A 15,987-nucleotide genomic window follows, 5' to 3' on the forward strand; every position below is an offset into this window, starting at 1 on the left:
TATTCCTTGCTAGTGCAACCTCCTTGGATAGCTGTGTTTGGGGGTGAAGAGCCGCTGCCTCCGGGCATTCCCGCAGGGACGGACGGTGCATCACCCCAGCCGCGGCCCCACAAGCCCGAGGAGAGCAGGAGAGCAAGGGCTGGGGTGGGAGAAGCCGCCTGGGAGAGGGAAGGCACTAGAGGGCAGGAGAGCTCTTTGCCAGCTGCATGTCTCCATCCTTCTGTTGGCATTTCTTGCACAATTTCCCCTGTTCAGTGGGTCAGCTGTAAAGTTCGGTGCCTCGTTGCAGGAAACGACCCTCTGTTGTCCTTCCTGAGCTGCTGCCAGCACAGGTGAGCAAGGCTGGAGCCAGACTCAGCTGGAGGCGTTTGCGTGCCTGGACTGAGCACTTTCAAGGGCTGCTGGCAGGATTGCTGCCAGGTAGCTTCTCCTGGCGAAGAAACATTTGGGGAAGCGGGTGCCAGTGGGTGGTCCCCTTCTTGCACGCCTCTTGCTGCAAGGTGGACTTCAGCACCGCACTCTCATCCGATAGCAAAGCAGGCGCATTGGTATGAAGACAGGACATACTCATTTCTCCTCTTCTTGATGTAACATCAGCACTTGAAAAACTGGCTCTTGGCAGGGTGCTTCAGTTTCACTCCCTCTTGAAGGTATCCAGCTACTGACCTCCCCTTTCTCCCCAGTGCACAGCAAGGGAGATCCCCGCAGGGTCTCACATGAAAAGTCCGTCTCTTCACAGCTCTCCTCCTGCTCTCCTGGCCCTGGCTCTGTCCATAACACCACATTCACACTGATGCAGTCAGCTCGGGGGCATTTTTCCGCAGCCGACTCAATGGGATATTTAGAAGCATCAGGTTTTCCCAGCGTTGTGAGTTACATCTTAATGCAGAAAGCGCAAGAGAAACTCCAGCATCCCCCGAAGGCAATACATCATGGGCACGATGGGGCTTTTTATATCGGAGACTATGAAAAGACCTTCCAATTTAGTAGCTGTTCTGTTCGTATCACACATTATTGCACACACACTCCTTCTTCCTTGCCCAAGTCTGAAAACGGCGGGTGTAAGAATAGCAGCTTCTTACTTCATCTGTCTGCTTCCTGTGTGTACTCACAGCAGGGGCTGCTCGCATTAGCATCTTCCACTACAGCTCCTACTTACTGTTGCTCACTAATACCAGTGAGTCAGCACAGCTCAGCGTGGCTACAAGCCAGCCACCTTTTACATCTGTGCGAGAGAAGAATCTGTCCCTCAGTGTGTTCTGCTTAGTTTTATTAAGCAGACGCAGTCAGGGTCTCTCCTAAAGCTTCTAACAAAATTAATATATAAATAAAATTAAGGCAAGAAAAATGCATACCCTCCCTCTTAAGAGATTTCCTCCTATAGCTTGTGCCCAGCCCCAGGTGTGTGAGATGTTTAAACCAGCTGATGAAGTCACTGTAAAAGTTGTGTGTAAAACTTACAAGCCCAGCAGCCTGGTGGATTATTTATGTGATGGAGGAGGAAGCGGACGGCTCGCCGGGCTAGCGGAGTTATTGCCCTGCAGCACAGGGCACCACCTGCCAGTCAAGGCACCGCCGTGACATTTGTCCCTAATTAAGTTGTAGCAATAAGATAATTTTCAAATAGGACCATAAGCCTTTTATTGTTGCCCAGGGAGGGCCGTGGCCACCAGCTCTGCGGTCACTTCCAGCGGGAGGGAGACCACTGCCCCGGGGGGCTGCCCGTGGCCCCCGAGCTGAGGATGGGGGGCGGGGGGCCGCGGGGGCTTCCCCTGGGGCACCCGTGGGTGCTGTGGGCGCTCCGTGGCGGCAGCACCCCCGTCCCGTCCCACTGAAAAACTGTGTCGGGGTCTCTGCCAGCTCCCCCCGCCCCGGTCTCCTGTAGTTTTGCTGCGGACCCCCGGGAGGGACAGGCCGGGCCGGAGCGGCCCACCGGCGCTCCCGGCCCCCCCCGCGAAGCCGCGGACGGAGGCGGGCACCGGGGAGGCAGAGCCCCCAGGGCCCAGGGCTGCCCCCCGGCCGCCCCTAGGGCCGCCCCCAGCCCCTCGCTGCAGGCCCAGGGGCCCAGGGGCTGGGCCCGCAGCCGGTGCCGAGCGTCCCCGCCACCGCCGCTCGGGGCCGCGCGGCTTCCCGGGCCGCGCTCCGGGGGCCAGGCCGAGGGTTTCCCTCAGGCAACCGGCGGCCCCTGCCGGCGCCCCGGGGGGTCCCTGCCCGCCGCCCGGGGCGCTGCCCGCCGCCCTGCCCGCCCGCTGCCGGCCCCGCCCGGCGGGCTGTGGCGGCGGGTGCCCGGCGCGGCCGGCAGGCGGCGCTGCGGCCCGGGGCGGCGCGTGTGCGTGTGCGGCGGGAGCCCCGGGCCGCCTCTTCCCCTCGCGGCCCGGCGCGGCGGAGCGCAGCGCAGCGCACGGAGCGGGCAGGGGGGCGGGCGCTGCCGGCGCCGCCGCCGCCGCCGCCGAGCCCCACAGGCCGCCGCCGCAGCGCCTCTCGCGGATCGCGGCCGGCCGGCCCGGCAGCAGGCGGCGGCGGCTGGCAGCTCCGCGCCGCGGCCGCTCGCAGCCGCCTACCTGCGCGGCCGGGCCCCGAGCGCCTCAGCCCGGCTCCGACATGTCCGGCAAGATCGAGAAAGCAGGTGAGCGGGGCCGGGAGGCCGGGGGGAGCCCGGCGGGGCGGCCGCGCTCGCCGCCCGCCTCTCAGCGCCGCCCCGCCGCCACCGCGGCCCGCCGGGGCTGTGCCGGAGCTGCCGGCCGGGGCCTGGCGCGGCGCGGCGGGGCCGGGGGCGGCGGGCAGGGCCCCCCGCGGCGGGCGGGAGGCGGCCCGGGCCGGCGCGGGGCTCCTGTCAGGCGGCGCGGCCGAAGGCGCGGCGGGGGGATGCTGTGCCCGGGGCTCCGCGCTGCCCGCGGCCGCTCCTGCGCTGCCCGGCCGCCGGCTGGCTCGGGCTTTTTGTCTCTTCCTCCGCTTTTTCCTCCTGCTCCAGCGGCTCCCCTCCCCTCCCTTTTTTTTTATTTTATTTTTATTTTTAATCTGTTTGCCCGCACCCCAGCCGTTCTTCCCCTGTAGCGAAGCATCAGCAAAGCCGGGGCGCTGCAACGCTTTGGGGCCTACACGCATCGATGAATTACAACTTCTCCAACTTTCCTCTTCTGGCGTTTGGGCAGGACCGGGACAGATGAGGCCGCGGGCAAATGTCAGAGGGAACGTGCTCGGTTTTCCCTGCTCCTGCCAAGCTCTCCCCTCTGCCTGGGGTGCTTGCCTGGAGCCAGAGCCGGGGGAGCTGCTTTCGCCAGGAATCGCTCGAGCACAGATCATATTGTCTCTCTGTGCTTCTGGAGTCGTGTCTGGTTCTCAGTTGTCACTTTAGATGCTTGAATCGCCCCTGTTTTGCCGTGTAGCAGGAGTAGGACGTTTAAGATTCAGTTAGTGCTTTGCAAATCAAGCAGTGAAGTTACTTAGTTTAATTATGTTGCCTTTCATTAGCAGGGAAAAATCAACGCTGTTTTTGTGGTTTTCATTGTAAGAAGCTAGGCAGTTCCCTACTGGGGAGCACAGGGTAGCACTCTGAGTCGGGATGCATTCAGGCTTTCCAGGACAGTGGCCACCGATTGAAGAAAGATTCCTGTTTCAAAGGAGTCAAGTTGGCAGCAGTGCTTTCTGGGTTTGATCATTCCATCCCGGTTTGTTCTGGCTTCTGTGCTGCGCTGTATACGGATCTGTTCTCCCGTGACATGGGTTCTGGAGCAGCCTCCAGGGAGAAGCAGACTGGCTGCCTGGCAGCCGGCTTTCAGTGCAGTATGTAGGCATGTTTCCAGCTCTTAGCGCTGAGTTACTGTCTAACAAGTGTGCATCGCATCATGGGACAAATGTTATTCCAGAAATATCATAGGTTAATCTGGTGCACGATCCCTTACATAGTATCGCAACATAACGCTTTGCTTTGAGATTCTGGCTATGTCTTTTCAATGCTTACTGGTGTATCGCTGCAACTGTTTGTCTGGGAAGCGGGTAACTGAGTAAGGAAGGTGCTAGCAGCATATACAGATGTGGGGCCAACTCTAAAATAATTGCCACTTGTTTATGCTAGAGGTGAATTTGGCTTGGGATTTTAGTAAATGCTGATAGTGCTGTAGACAGTAATTACAGATGTATAAATAAGTGATCACATTTTGTTTATTCGCGTGCAGTAAATAACCCTGTGAGAATAGTAAATATAACTCCACACCAGCGAAGCAGCGTGAAGAGTTCAAACGCGGGAAGATGACTCTGTAGACACACACAAACGCAGCGCGGTTCCATAAACAATAGAACAGAAAGGCCAAAAATACCATACAAAAAGCATACGCTGCGCAACCTAGAGACCCGGCCTTGCAACACACTGAACTCCCATTGAAGAACTCAAGACATCATGCAGGATACGTCCCCAGGTCAGTGCTGTATAACTGTACAGTTTTGAAGATGCAATGGGTGAAGCCTTGATGCAGAGGCATTCTTTCTAGTGGGCGTGTATCGTAGTGATAATTTGCTGAATGACGGAAACTGTAAATCTGGGAGACTGTCCTCTTTCAACTGCTTTTACCTTCGTTTCTTTAAGAAGGGTGTTTAAAAAAAATAAAATCTAGTCCAAAAGTAAACTGGAGGAGAAGAGACGGGGACAGGGAGGGAAGGAGGGCTAGAAGCCAGCTGTTCCAGTGCAGTACAGTCTTGATCACTTGTTTCTGAGTATTTGAACTTCTGATTGACACAAACAGTGTGGTTAACAGCATCACCAAATAAACATAGTCTGTAATACCGCAATAATTCTGGGATAGTATTTGTCAAAATATATACGGTAGCAGAACAAAGGGTGCAGAGTCATGACAAATGCGGTGAGGTCTAAGGTCTGCGTATTTGTGTGCATTTGAATTTGTTTTTTTCTAATGGGAACGGAAATACATGCAAACCCCATTATGCTGTAAATAAAATAGGGTATTGCCTGATAACAAGCCATCTTGACAGACCTTGGAATGAGCTTGGGCTTTGGTTTGACAACTCTTAGGTCTGCCTAGTCAGGCTGCTGGGGAAAAAAAAAGTGTTACCTTATAGGGTGAGATCCCTAGAGATCTTGCATACATCTGCTCCCTGGGTCCTTAAATGAAACACCTTGTTGACACTTCATAAAAAACAATAATAAATGATTAGAGATAACAGCTACCATACTGTCAACCAAGGAAGAGCGGACAAGGCTCCCTCCGGAGCCTCTCAGTACTGTTGTTTAATCAACAGAAGGGTCACTGTAGAGCAATTCAGAGCACTGCTTTGGAGTGAAGAGGAGCCATCTGGTAAATAAAGAATAAGACGGTGTATTTTGTTTTCACTAGGATAAGACCCCCTGTTTTGTTCGCTCCAGCCAGAAGTCTTCCAAATACTTTTTCAAAGCAGGACAGGCATAGACTTGAAGAGAAGGAATGACATCCAGTGTTGGTGTTTTTTTACTCTAGAACTGTGACTCTTTGTCTTCACTTTCAGAAAATTTTTGCTCTCATGCTAGTTAGTCTTACAGTTTTGATCTAAAATCCAAAATAGGGATGTCAAGAAAGAGTGGAGAAGGTCACGGATTCTGCCTGGGTTTCCTGTTACCATGGCAATACGTGAGTTCCTGTATTTATTTACCTGATGGATTACGTGCTCCAGGGAATTGAACTATTCTGCATCGTTCAGGGACAATAAGGGAGCAGTTAGACACCATCAGGTCTAAAACAAAAGGTCTTCCATGAAGCAGGTCTGTTCAAGAATGCCCTTTATTAAAACCAAAGAACATATGGGTGCCATACTTTGAAGATTTATTCTACTTGATGTTTTCAATCTTAATCTTGTAATTTCTTACAGCGTTTTCATATCCCTTGTAAGCTTGCTTTTTAAATAGCTGTCTGCTAAAGGTTGTTTGAGATAACTGTTTCAAGTGTTAGCTACCTGGAGTGCAGTCAGTTATCTCTATTCTGCTCAGGACTCAACTGAATATATTTATTCCATGCAGACTGAAAACGCTGTTGTCTTCACTTTTTACTCATAAACATTTGCCTGATAAACAAATTTACCTCTGAAGTCTCATCCTGTAGTATTGGTGGTATAAACATCTACGGGTAATCCCAGGAGAGCTCTGTCCTTAAGGAAAATGGCAAAACAGAAGAAACAATTCAGGAGGCCAGATTATTCCCATTTTATCAGAATGAATGTTTGTCCAGTGTCCTCCATGCCAAGTTACGTGATTCTGAATTGTGCATCAGACACATGTTTTTCTATGAATGTGAAGTTTCCTGGGGATCTCATTTTTGGGGAGGATATATTTTGAACTGTCATCATCTCTTGGATCATTCTATGGAAATCATCCTGCATGTTTTTTACACCTGTAGAGTTTTATGCAGTTTCCCTTTGTCTAAGTTATGCTTAGGTGGGTTACTAGGGAGAGCTCTTTCTCGGTTGAGATGTGTATTCACCACTGTACCGTGCTCTTCAGTGTGAGGGCTTTCAAATTAGAAGTTTTGCAGGTGACCAGTGTAAGTGCTGCTCTACTGGAGGTTTTCAAACAAAGTAAAAACTGTCTCTGAAATGTCTTGTCCAGGGATCTGACAATTAAACTCTGTTCTAAAGACTCACCTCACAACCCTAAAGGCAATTCAGTTCCAATTCTTCTTTACTTGGGCTTTTAGCACCTACTGCATTCATTGCTGCATGCTACTGGGATAGTGACATCGCATGTATGTTTTATGGTAACTTGTTTAAAAAGCTTCAACAATTCAGTCTGGTTTTGTGTAGAGGCAAAATACAGGCACAAGATGAGCATTATTTAGTGTTTCCTGCAAAGTGGCACAAAGAGCAGAATTTTGCATTTTTTTATAAGTCATCGTAGGCTTGACAGGTGTTTCGTTGCATAGCTTCAAGACCGGAGTGTTCAGAAATGTAGCCTGTGGGATAACTGCCGCAAGATTGAGATGGTCATAGCAGTTGTAAGAAGGAAGTGGACAAAGAGGGGAGAAAAAAAGACAGCTGAAGCCTACTGGAATGTGAAGCAGCTGGGTTGTGCCTTAGTCAGTGAAAAAGCAGAAACTGGAAACAATTGCTAAATTTATTTTCAGTGCAAGCAGTCGTTTTCCTTGAACCGCAATGACTAAATATATCTATTGGTGTGATTTTTATGTGGTGGTAACTCTTACTGGCTCTTGCTAACCTCCTGGCAAGCAGAGAGATGAGTGGAAGTTCGCTGTCAGTCAAATGTCCCTCATCTAGGTCTGTTGCCTCACTTGCAGAGAATATTTCCTGTTTTTAAGGGACTTGTAGGCTGTTAGCATGGCTTGTTGCAATATATTGCATGAGTGGAAGAAACCTGGGTATTTGTTTATAGGGAAGGGAATCAACCTGTAACTACTTTTTCATGTTTCCTTAGGGTTTTGTTCATCGTTTTGCAAGTTTTGAATTGTAGTTGACACCTCAGCTGATATCTGAATAGTTCTATCTATAGATGCAGATAGATGCTGATGCAAATAATGTGGGTCTTTTAGGAAAAAAAAAAATACATTAACACCTTATTTATTCCAAAGTTGAAAGCCTGTGGACAGAATTGGCAAAATGAACCTTGCTGTTGCCTTACGAATTCTTTTGAAAGGAGAGCATTTGATTCGGAAGCTTACAGCATTTTAATTGCAGGTGGATCAACATGAAGTGTTAACTTTCTAGAATTCATTTTAAAGAAACTAGAGAGATATTATACCTTTCCTTGGCAGAGGCATTTGATGGCTGATCAGATTTGATTCAAGCACTCGGTCATTATGTGCATTACAGGAGATGTCTAGGTCGTTCTCAGCTGAGCTACTGAGAGGTGGTAGCTGGGATTGTTTGTTGCCATAGCATCAAATTTGGAAGATCCTTGTACCCCAGCAAAGGTAAGACAATAGATAGCATCTCCTGTCTTTGTGCTAGGCTTGCTTCAGAAACTATATAGTATATTAGAAACAACAAATGACATGTCAGACCTACAGGTAAGATGATTTAATAGCCGCCTTCCTCTCTCCTGCTCACCACAGCTGTCATTTTGCATAGTTTGGATACGTGCAGAAGATATAACTTGTTCCATTTTCCATCCCAACATTTTTCTATTGAAATTAGAGATCTGGAGTTTTGGGGTCTTTTGCCACTTTGCAGAGCTGTTGACCTCTGTGTCCTGTTGCTTAGCACTGAAATGAATCCTTCCAGCCTTTAGTCTTCCTGTGGCGACTTTACCTTATCTGGACAAGAACCTGCGCATGGAGAGGGATCCTTCAGCCTCTCAAATATGTGATTCAATTAATTAAAACTTATTGTGCTGTAAGTGTCTGAATATTTGGGAAATTCTTTGGTGTTACATCTGTCTTTTTTTCTTTATTAACACTAGGATTCAGCCATTGTCACGGAAGCGACATGGAAGGAGTATTAAAATCACCTAGCTGTTGCAAGAATATTGGCTTTGTTACTTGTCAATTTTGTCTAAATAACCAAAGCTTGGCTTTCATGGTGTTCAGCCGAGAAATGCTGTAGAACATAATGGGATGAGGGGATAGTAATGGAGTGTGTCATTTTCAGTGCTTTAGTAGAGATTAGAGGAGGAAAACTAGATTTATTCACCTTTGCAAGTTTGAATTTGCAGCCTCAGAACTGTGAGGTGTATGAAAAGGTGGCCAGAGAAGGAAAAAGGGACACAAGTGGAGAAGCTGATGGAATGGTTGGAAAGACCAAAAAAGAAGTGAGAGGATGCCCAGCCCACAGATGTTAGAAGAGGAGGCAATGGTGGGCTAAGTTGCGTGCAAGTAGAGCAGATAGGAAAAGGGCAGACTGATGACAAAAAGGGAAAGTAGGCAAGGGGGAGGCTCCCAGCAGCTTTCACGGAAGTCTGTTCCAAGGCAAAGAGAAATAAGATGAATTTCAGCCATCCGGAAAAGCTGCAGGAATCCTGCAGGTTGGGACGTGCTGCCAAAAGAATGTTCTGCAATTCTGCTATTCACATTACTGCAGCCTGACAAATTTGCAGCTGTATTACCTGACCTGTAGCATCCCTCCTTAAAAATACATTTCCGATCTCTTCTTGCGGTGCGTGATGTTGATACTGATAGAGCAAACAATTTTATCTGTGTGAGGGAGAAATGATGTCCCCACATATTCTGTGAAGTAACCTGAGAAAGTCGATGGATGAGATTATTTTTATTTTGCATTTTTTTTATTTTTATATATACTGTGTTTATTTGCATTTCATATTTCAGTTAAAGCTCTTCAGCTTTGAAACAGTCTTTTGATGTGAAATCCGTTTGCTGTTTTAGTTGCTACCATAGCTCACGTTCTGTGGAGTTTGTAAGATAATGTTTTCACGTTGAGAGCAAGGAAGAAGTGAATAGAAACAAGTTTAAGAAAAGATGGTCTGTATCAGAGCATTCACTTAGTGTTGAGGGTGATAAGATATTGACAGTATTTGGGAGAATCGGTTCTCCTACACTTGCTTTCTATTTTACCATATTTAGGAGAGTAATCTAAAAGACTTGAGAATTGCCGAGAGCTATGTGGATTTTCTAAGTGTTGGCTAGCACTTTGGTTTCATGTTTCTTTCTTTTGGTTCCCCTTTTACGCTACTGAGAGGGTCGACTGAGCATGGATGGCACCCGGAGATTTCTTAATTATGGGGCTGAGGCTCTTTGAATTAAGCAAATGCATGATTTGCATTATATTACTTTACCTGGGTGATGATCTCTGCTGCTTTGTGTAGAGCTTTTCTGCTATCATGAAAATACTGTGCATTTCGTGATTCAAGTTAACATCTTGGTGTGGCCATGAGTGCCTCGAAAGAAATATTAATTCATTCTGCTGAGGGAGGAAGGTTAACGCTTGCTGGCACTCGCATGCTCTCATTCTTTCTCTCTGAAGGCTTCCTGTGGGGATGCCCTTTGTTGCGAACTTAACATATTCACTGAAGCAGTCCCATTTATATTCTAAACAAGATCTTTAATTTCATCCCTCACATGTACAAAAATCTTGGGTTTTGAAAGAAAATAGATGAGAATTTTCTTTTTAGACTTCTGGAAAGAAAGGAAATAAATCAGTAGAGGTTAAAATCAAAGTTACCCATAGCTGGTAAAGCTGGACTAAGTGGGTGCAGCAGCTTGGTTGGTTGATTAAACCTTCATCGAATTTTACCAAGAGACTGACTATGTAGTTCTGTATCTGTTAAACTGTAGTTTGCGGGTAGTCTTTAATAATTAAAATGGGAGCAAAAGGAGTGTGTTCACAACGTACAGCATGACTTGTTCTATCCCCTGCCTTTTGATGTTTTTATTGTGCTTCCCAGTCTACCAATCTGGCCTATCCATACTGCCCAAGAGCTGGTGAAGTAGCTTCAGGAATTAGTTCCGTATTTAGAAAGTTTCCTTTACGAACCAAACATCATGTAATGAAGGGCACCCAGGGAAATCAATATTTTAGTTCTGGTTGTATAGTACATTCCAATCAATTCTAGATAGCAGTGCTCAGTGAATCTGTCTGACAGTGGGCTTCAGTTAGCAGGGCAATACTCTTTAAAACACGATTTTCCTTGGGTGATATATTATCCTTTCGTTTTGTGCTCTAGCTGTATTACCTTAAGTTTGTCAGTTTGAGTATTGGGAGATAAAGTGCGGATGGTTCCCATCCATATTTTGCTTAACAGTTAAGTCTTGCATTTCATTGTTGGGAGTGATATATGCTGCAACTTTGATATACAAAGAAATTAAATATCCCTGTTTGGATATATTTTTCCATAGTAGTTATTTTAAGTGTCTGTTTTCTGCTTTTCTAATTAGAAGAAGCTTTAAACTGAGTTATATCCAAGAATAATAGGTTTAAGGAGCTAGGGAGGTCTATCAATAGGTTTAGTAGAGCTCATCTATGAATTTACAGAGACTTACAGAAAATTTAGTGTATTGGCTCGCGCAGGAGGTGGTTTGTCTGTATAAGTATCCTTGCAAAGGTCACGTGAAATCATATGTTATGTCTGATGCCAGATTTTTGATGGAGCATGGTAAGAGTGGTGCAGGGGTTGAGTTTACTCTTTTACTGCTTGGAATTGCTTCGCCAGAGCTACTATATGGGAGAAATTTGCAGTACCCAAAACCATTATGCATCTGAAAGTCACATGACTTTAAAAAAAAAAAAAATCTTTTCTCTGTATGAGCAATATCTGGGAGAATGTACCTGACAGAAACTGAGGTGGCAAATTTCTCTTGTTTTCAGCTTAGTCTTTCTGTTTGCTCTGTGAATAGCTGTTTGCTTTTTTCACTGGAAGTGGTGGCACTTCTGTCTCCTGCTCTGTCAGCCTGGTCTGTTGTAGTTTAGAGGAGAAACATTTGTGAAAGCTGTAGAACCACCCTGTTAACATGTTTTAGTTAATATAGGGAATGATAAAGTACGTTGTTTACAGTGAGCTGGCTCTCTCAAATATGGCCATTTTTGTGATGTTCAGGTGTACAGCATCCCTTTAAAGAGCCACTGAGTCCTGATGCATAACTTGGTGTGCCTGCTCGGAACTAAGCTTGATTCTTATGTCAGTACCTCTCTTACTTAATCTGTAGCATCTTTTCATAAGGAAATAGTGATGGCTCATCCATCCTCTGCTAGAACTCTTGACCTATTGGCCAATTTCAGTCAACCTTAGGAGAGGAATCAATGTTAAAATGTGTTTAAATTTCTGCAAGTTTTCTGGAGAAGACTGAGTAAAACAGAGGCACCAAAATAGTGCCTGCATTACAGCAAAAGGGAAGATGGAGCTGTCCCATACTTTGTTTGGCAATCCAGTGTCAACTAGTACATGCGTCATTTCAGAATTGCTAACACACATGGTGCTGCTTCTGCAGAGGGGGTGCCAAGGGAGACGTGAGGAAGCTAGTTTTCTTCTGTTGGAAGAGGAATAGATAGTGTTTCACTAGTTTTACTGCTCATAGAAGATGACGTTTGAAATAAGACCTGGGTAATGTTTGCTGTTTGATGATTTAACTAAGGTTATGATCTTGTGCTTATTCAGTTGCATAGGCATTTTGTCTAAACTTGTCTCATTAGTTTATCCTGCACTGTAAAATTCACAGACGTGAGATAAATCTGACTGTATTTTGAAAAAATATGAGAAAAAAGTGCAGTGAGCTACACTAGTTTAACCTCAACTGGATTAATTGATGCAACAGCCTTCACGTATGGGCAGGATCTAAGAATGAACAGATATAAATCCTTTATTGCCTAGAAACTTCATTTCTTCACAAGCCCACTTGTGTTAGTTAAAAACTGATGGTGTCATTTAAGCTTTTGCCTCTCAATCTACCAAGGTAAGATAAATTCATAAAAGAGAGATTTATGGTGATTTGAGAATATCCTTGCCCAGAATTAGTCAATTTTGTGAAGCTGGGTCAAAATTGCACCTATACTGAAATAGATACAATTTTGCATATAGAAAATGTAATATATTCTTTATTTACATATAATTTTTGTTCTAATAATTTCTAGTCCCTCATGGATTCCAGCAGTTGTCAAAAGGATTTAATACTGGTTATATTGGTTTGGAAATGCCCGTCTTTCAGCAGAGACAATAGGAAAAGCCTGTGGTGACTGACTAGCATAGACCCTAACACCTAACGTTCACCCAGCTACGTTTGGGGGAGATGGGTCCCAGCCTCAGGCAGATTTTTGTCCTGTTGGAAGGCTGTTCAAAGAGATTTTAGGTATTGCTTGATACTGTTGTTATGTGAAGCTGAATGCATTGATTTAGCAAACAGCTTGCTGCATCTGTGCTTGAGGCAGAGCTGGGGAAGACCTTTTTTTCACTGCCATCCTTGCTTTGGCATGGCTGTTCCTTGCAGCACTAAAGCAAATGTGCTGTTTGGCAGTGGTGTTCACCCCTCAGGCTGCCTGACTCTCCAGGGACAAAACCAGGGTTAGAAGGCTCCTTGCCTCCAACAAAATCCCATCTCATGTTCAAGTTACTGCTGAGAACTAGTGAAAGAACCTTATGTACCACAAAGGGGATGCCTGCAAGAGCTCACTTAATATTAACCCCGTTGCTAGTGGCAGGTCTGTGAGCTGGCAGAATTTTTTATCTAATTTGCTGTTAGTTCCCAAAGAAAAAACAGACGCTAGACCTTTTAAAGTTGAATTTCTTTGCTTTCCCTTGTGCCCAGGGAGACATGAGGTATTGCGTTCCATCAGCTGATGACTTGGCGTCAGGCTGAAAGGTAAAAACACTGATAAAAAAAAGCTTTTCCTTTGCTGCTAGAACAAAGACTACTTGAATTGTGAACTGGTTGGCCTGGAACAGGGAATGCTGAGGAGCAAAATCCTTTGGAAAAAAGCAAGTATGTGTGTCTTCTGGGGACGGCTCAGAGGAGCCAATCAAGGGCAGTGAGGGGTGGGTTGCTCTTAAAAGCCGAAGTATCCTGGTAAAAACAGCAGAGCAAATAAACCCTTAAAAAGCATGCAAAGAGAGAATTTGCTTGTCATGACTGATTCTGTATATTTCTAGGTAGTCTTTAAACAAAGATGGTTTTGCTTCTGTCTGTCTTGGGTGAAAGCACTTGTATAAATTCTTTAAATATGCATTGGCAGTTCTTACTCTTAGGTTTTACCCTGAATTACAGCCTTGTTCATTAGACCTCAAATCTGAGGTGTACATTTCACTGTAATACTTTTAGGGCTCCCTGGAGACATCAGGTATACCGCAAGTGATACACAGGAGAGCTCTGAGCTTCCATTTGGCTGGCAGCCTGGGGAGCGCCAAGGTTCAAGGGATCAAAACCATCGTTCAGACCAGACATTGGCACAACCAGCGTCGTTGCCTGGGGTTGCTGGAGTTGTTTTGGGTTTTTACTATATGCGTAAGGAAAAAATGCTTACCTGGCAGTTGACTGTAGTTATCTGTTTTCAGGTTTACCGCCTGAATTTGTATTTTACGTTTTTTGTTCTGGCTGAAATTAACCTGACAGAGAAGGCAAAACAAAGGAAACATCTGAGGAATTGTTTGTGGCAGCTGGGCAAATGAGTTTGCCTGTAAATCCTGAAAGTCTGTGGCAACAAGGTGTGTAAGACTGTTAGTAACAACAAAAATGGTGTTGAAAGGTTGTTGATCGCTTACATCACTGTTTTGAAACTTCTGAAGTTGTAAAGTATTTGGGGCTGGTATAAATAATAGCATCTAAGGTTACAGCTGTTGGTCATCCAGTCTGTTGGAGCTCCACTGGCAATATCCAAAAAAATATTCCCCCATCAAGTGAAAGCATAACTGGTTCTGAAATCATTCCCAGGGTGCATGTGCTGTTAACATGGCTGTTGATCAAGGTCCTGATCTGCGTCTGGCATCCAAAGTCAGTAACTTGTGCAAAACACCATTCTTGGCAATGTCACCAGTGCTGTGGCTTGTCCTGTGGGGAGAGTGAACAGGCTGTGGGTTTTGTTATTGCTATTATTTTCGTTCATTTTTATCATTTAATACTTCTCAGATGAGGTACTTCACATCTAAAAGCTTTGGCAACATGGTGTACTAAGTTTCAAATATTATCATAATGGAGAAAAAAAGCATGCTAAAAATACTAGTACTCAGTTGGATACATTTAACAAAATTGTTATTCAAAGCTCTTATATCCAGAAAAGTAACACTGGTTTGTGTTGGTGCTGCACGCTACGATCTTAACCTTTGGGATGATAACAAAGCACAAAAACTGGCTCCTCCTGCAATCCTGTGCCCTTGAAGGAGTCATTTAGTTAAATTCCTTAATATTTTTGCAGCTGTGGTTGTGGTTTATTAACTGATGCTGCCTTGAAGAGGAGCCTGTGTCTGCAGCAGAGTTTTCATTACTCATCTGTCAATACTTGCAGAGTAAAACAAATGGGTCTGGGTAGAGAGGTTTCTGCTCTTCTGTGCAAATGGTTTCTTTTTCTCCATCCCTGCTACCTCTATCCTCTACCCAAGGAGAGGGTAGAGAATAGTTTTGATGCAGTACATTGTTATACTGTATTGGATAGGAAGGCCTGCTTTGTCAGTCAGGATTATTTTAAGCTATGATGTTTAGACTTTATTAAATGGACTGGAGGGAATTAAAAACATCTCTCTTTCCCAAAACATTCTTACTTGTACAGCTGTAGACAGCCCTTTATCCTGAATCATACCAACAGAAGAATCTCCAGAATTTCTCTTTTGCAGGGGGTAAAATAGGATTTTTGACCAGTTCAACAATATGCTTGTCAGGAGAAATCCAGGTGAGTTTGGTTTTTGGTTTTGCATAGGCCCTCAATATTGAAAATTAGGTAAATGAAAATTATTATGTTGCTGTGTTTACTGGTGCAAACTCCAAGTTTTGCAGTAATTGCCTTGGCTTCTGGGTGAATGCAGGAGGCATTCTCTGCCTGGATTTTGGGTTTTATTTGCATCATATTTGCAAGTGAAGGGCACACCTTACTCTGAAGCCCCTGCAGGACAGGGCTGTCTGCTCTGAGAGATGGAGATATAAATGAATTTCATGCTGGTACGTAGTACGGGCGAGTGAATGAACTGTTTTTATAGCAGATGAGCAGTCGTTATGAAATGCTTTGCTGGAACCAGGCAGGGCTGTAGCAAAAGGATCAGCTATAATAAGCAGGGGAGAAGGACTTGCAGAACCCAGGGTACTGACTCACTTAACCACACGCTTCTCTTGAGTTTCACATTTGACTGTGACAAATATTGAACAGAATGTCAGCCAGGCTAGTGAGCAAGTGTGCTTAAGAGCCAAAAGTCAGTGCTGACCTCTTTCTGTGCACGTGTATTTTGGGGGGAATACTGGAGTCCTTATCTCCTTTTCCTGTTGTGCATTCTGGTTTTGCTTAGTTTTTATCCTACCCCAGAAAATCATGGTGGGGCAAAACCACATGGAGCAGTTCCCTCTGCAGGAAGAAGTAAAGAACTAAGGCCCAGCCCAGTAAAGGCGATTTATAACTTGAAGCCTTGCTTAG

The 15,987-nt window shown here is 45.6% G+C and overlaps 1 protein-coding gene across 7 annotated transcripts in view; it reads left to right on the forward strand.

Annotated features, from left to right (window-relative positions):
* Positions 1-2,346: 2,346 nt before the first annotated feature.
* The window catches only part of RAPGEF1 (Rap guanine nucleotide exchange factor 1), a 92,019-nt gene continuing 78,378 nt past the window's right edge, over positions 2,347-15,987 (forward strand). For 6 of the 7 annotated variants that reach the window (XM_040605961.1, XM_040605964.1, XM_040605962.1 and 3 more), the window contains exon 1: positions 2,347-2,626. In XM_040605961.1, the coding sequence (XP_040461895.1) occupies positions 2,602-2,626 (25 nt within the window). In that variant the 5' untranslated portion in view covers positions 2,347-2,601. Of the gene's footprint in view, positions 2,627-4,175; positions 4,416-15,987 lie in introns of all 7 variants that reach the window. The other variant, XM_040605963.1, reaches the window with a different exon arrangement.

This window comes from Falco naumanni, chromosome 9, assembly GCF_017639655.2.
Source record: "Falco naumanni isolate bFalNau1 chromosome 9, bFalNau1.pat, whole genome shotgun sequence".
Classification (NCBI taxonomy): Eukaryota; Metazoa; Chordata; class Aves; order Falconiformes; family Falconidae; genus Falco; species Falco naumanni.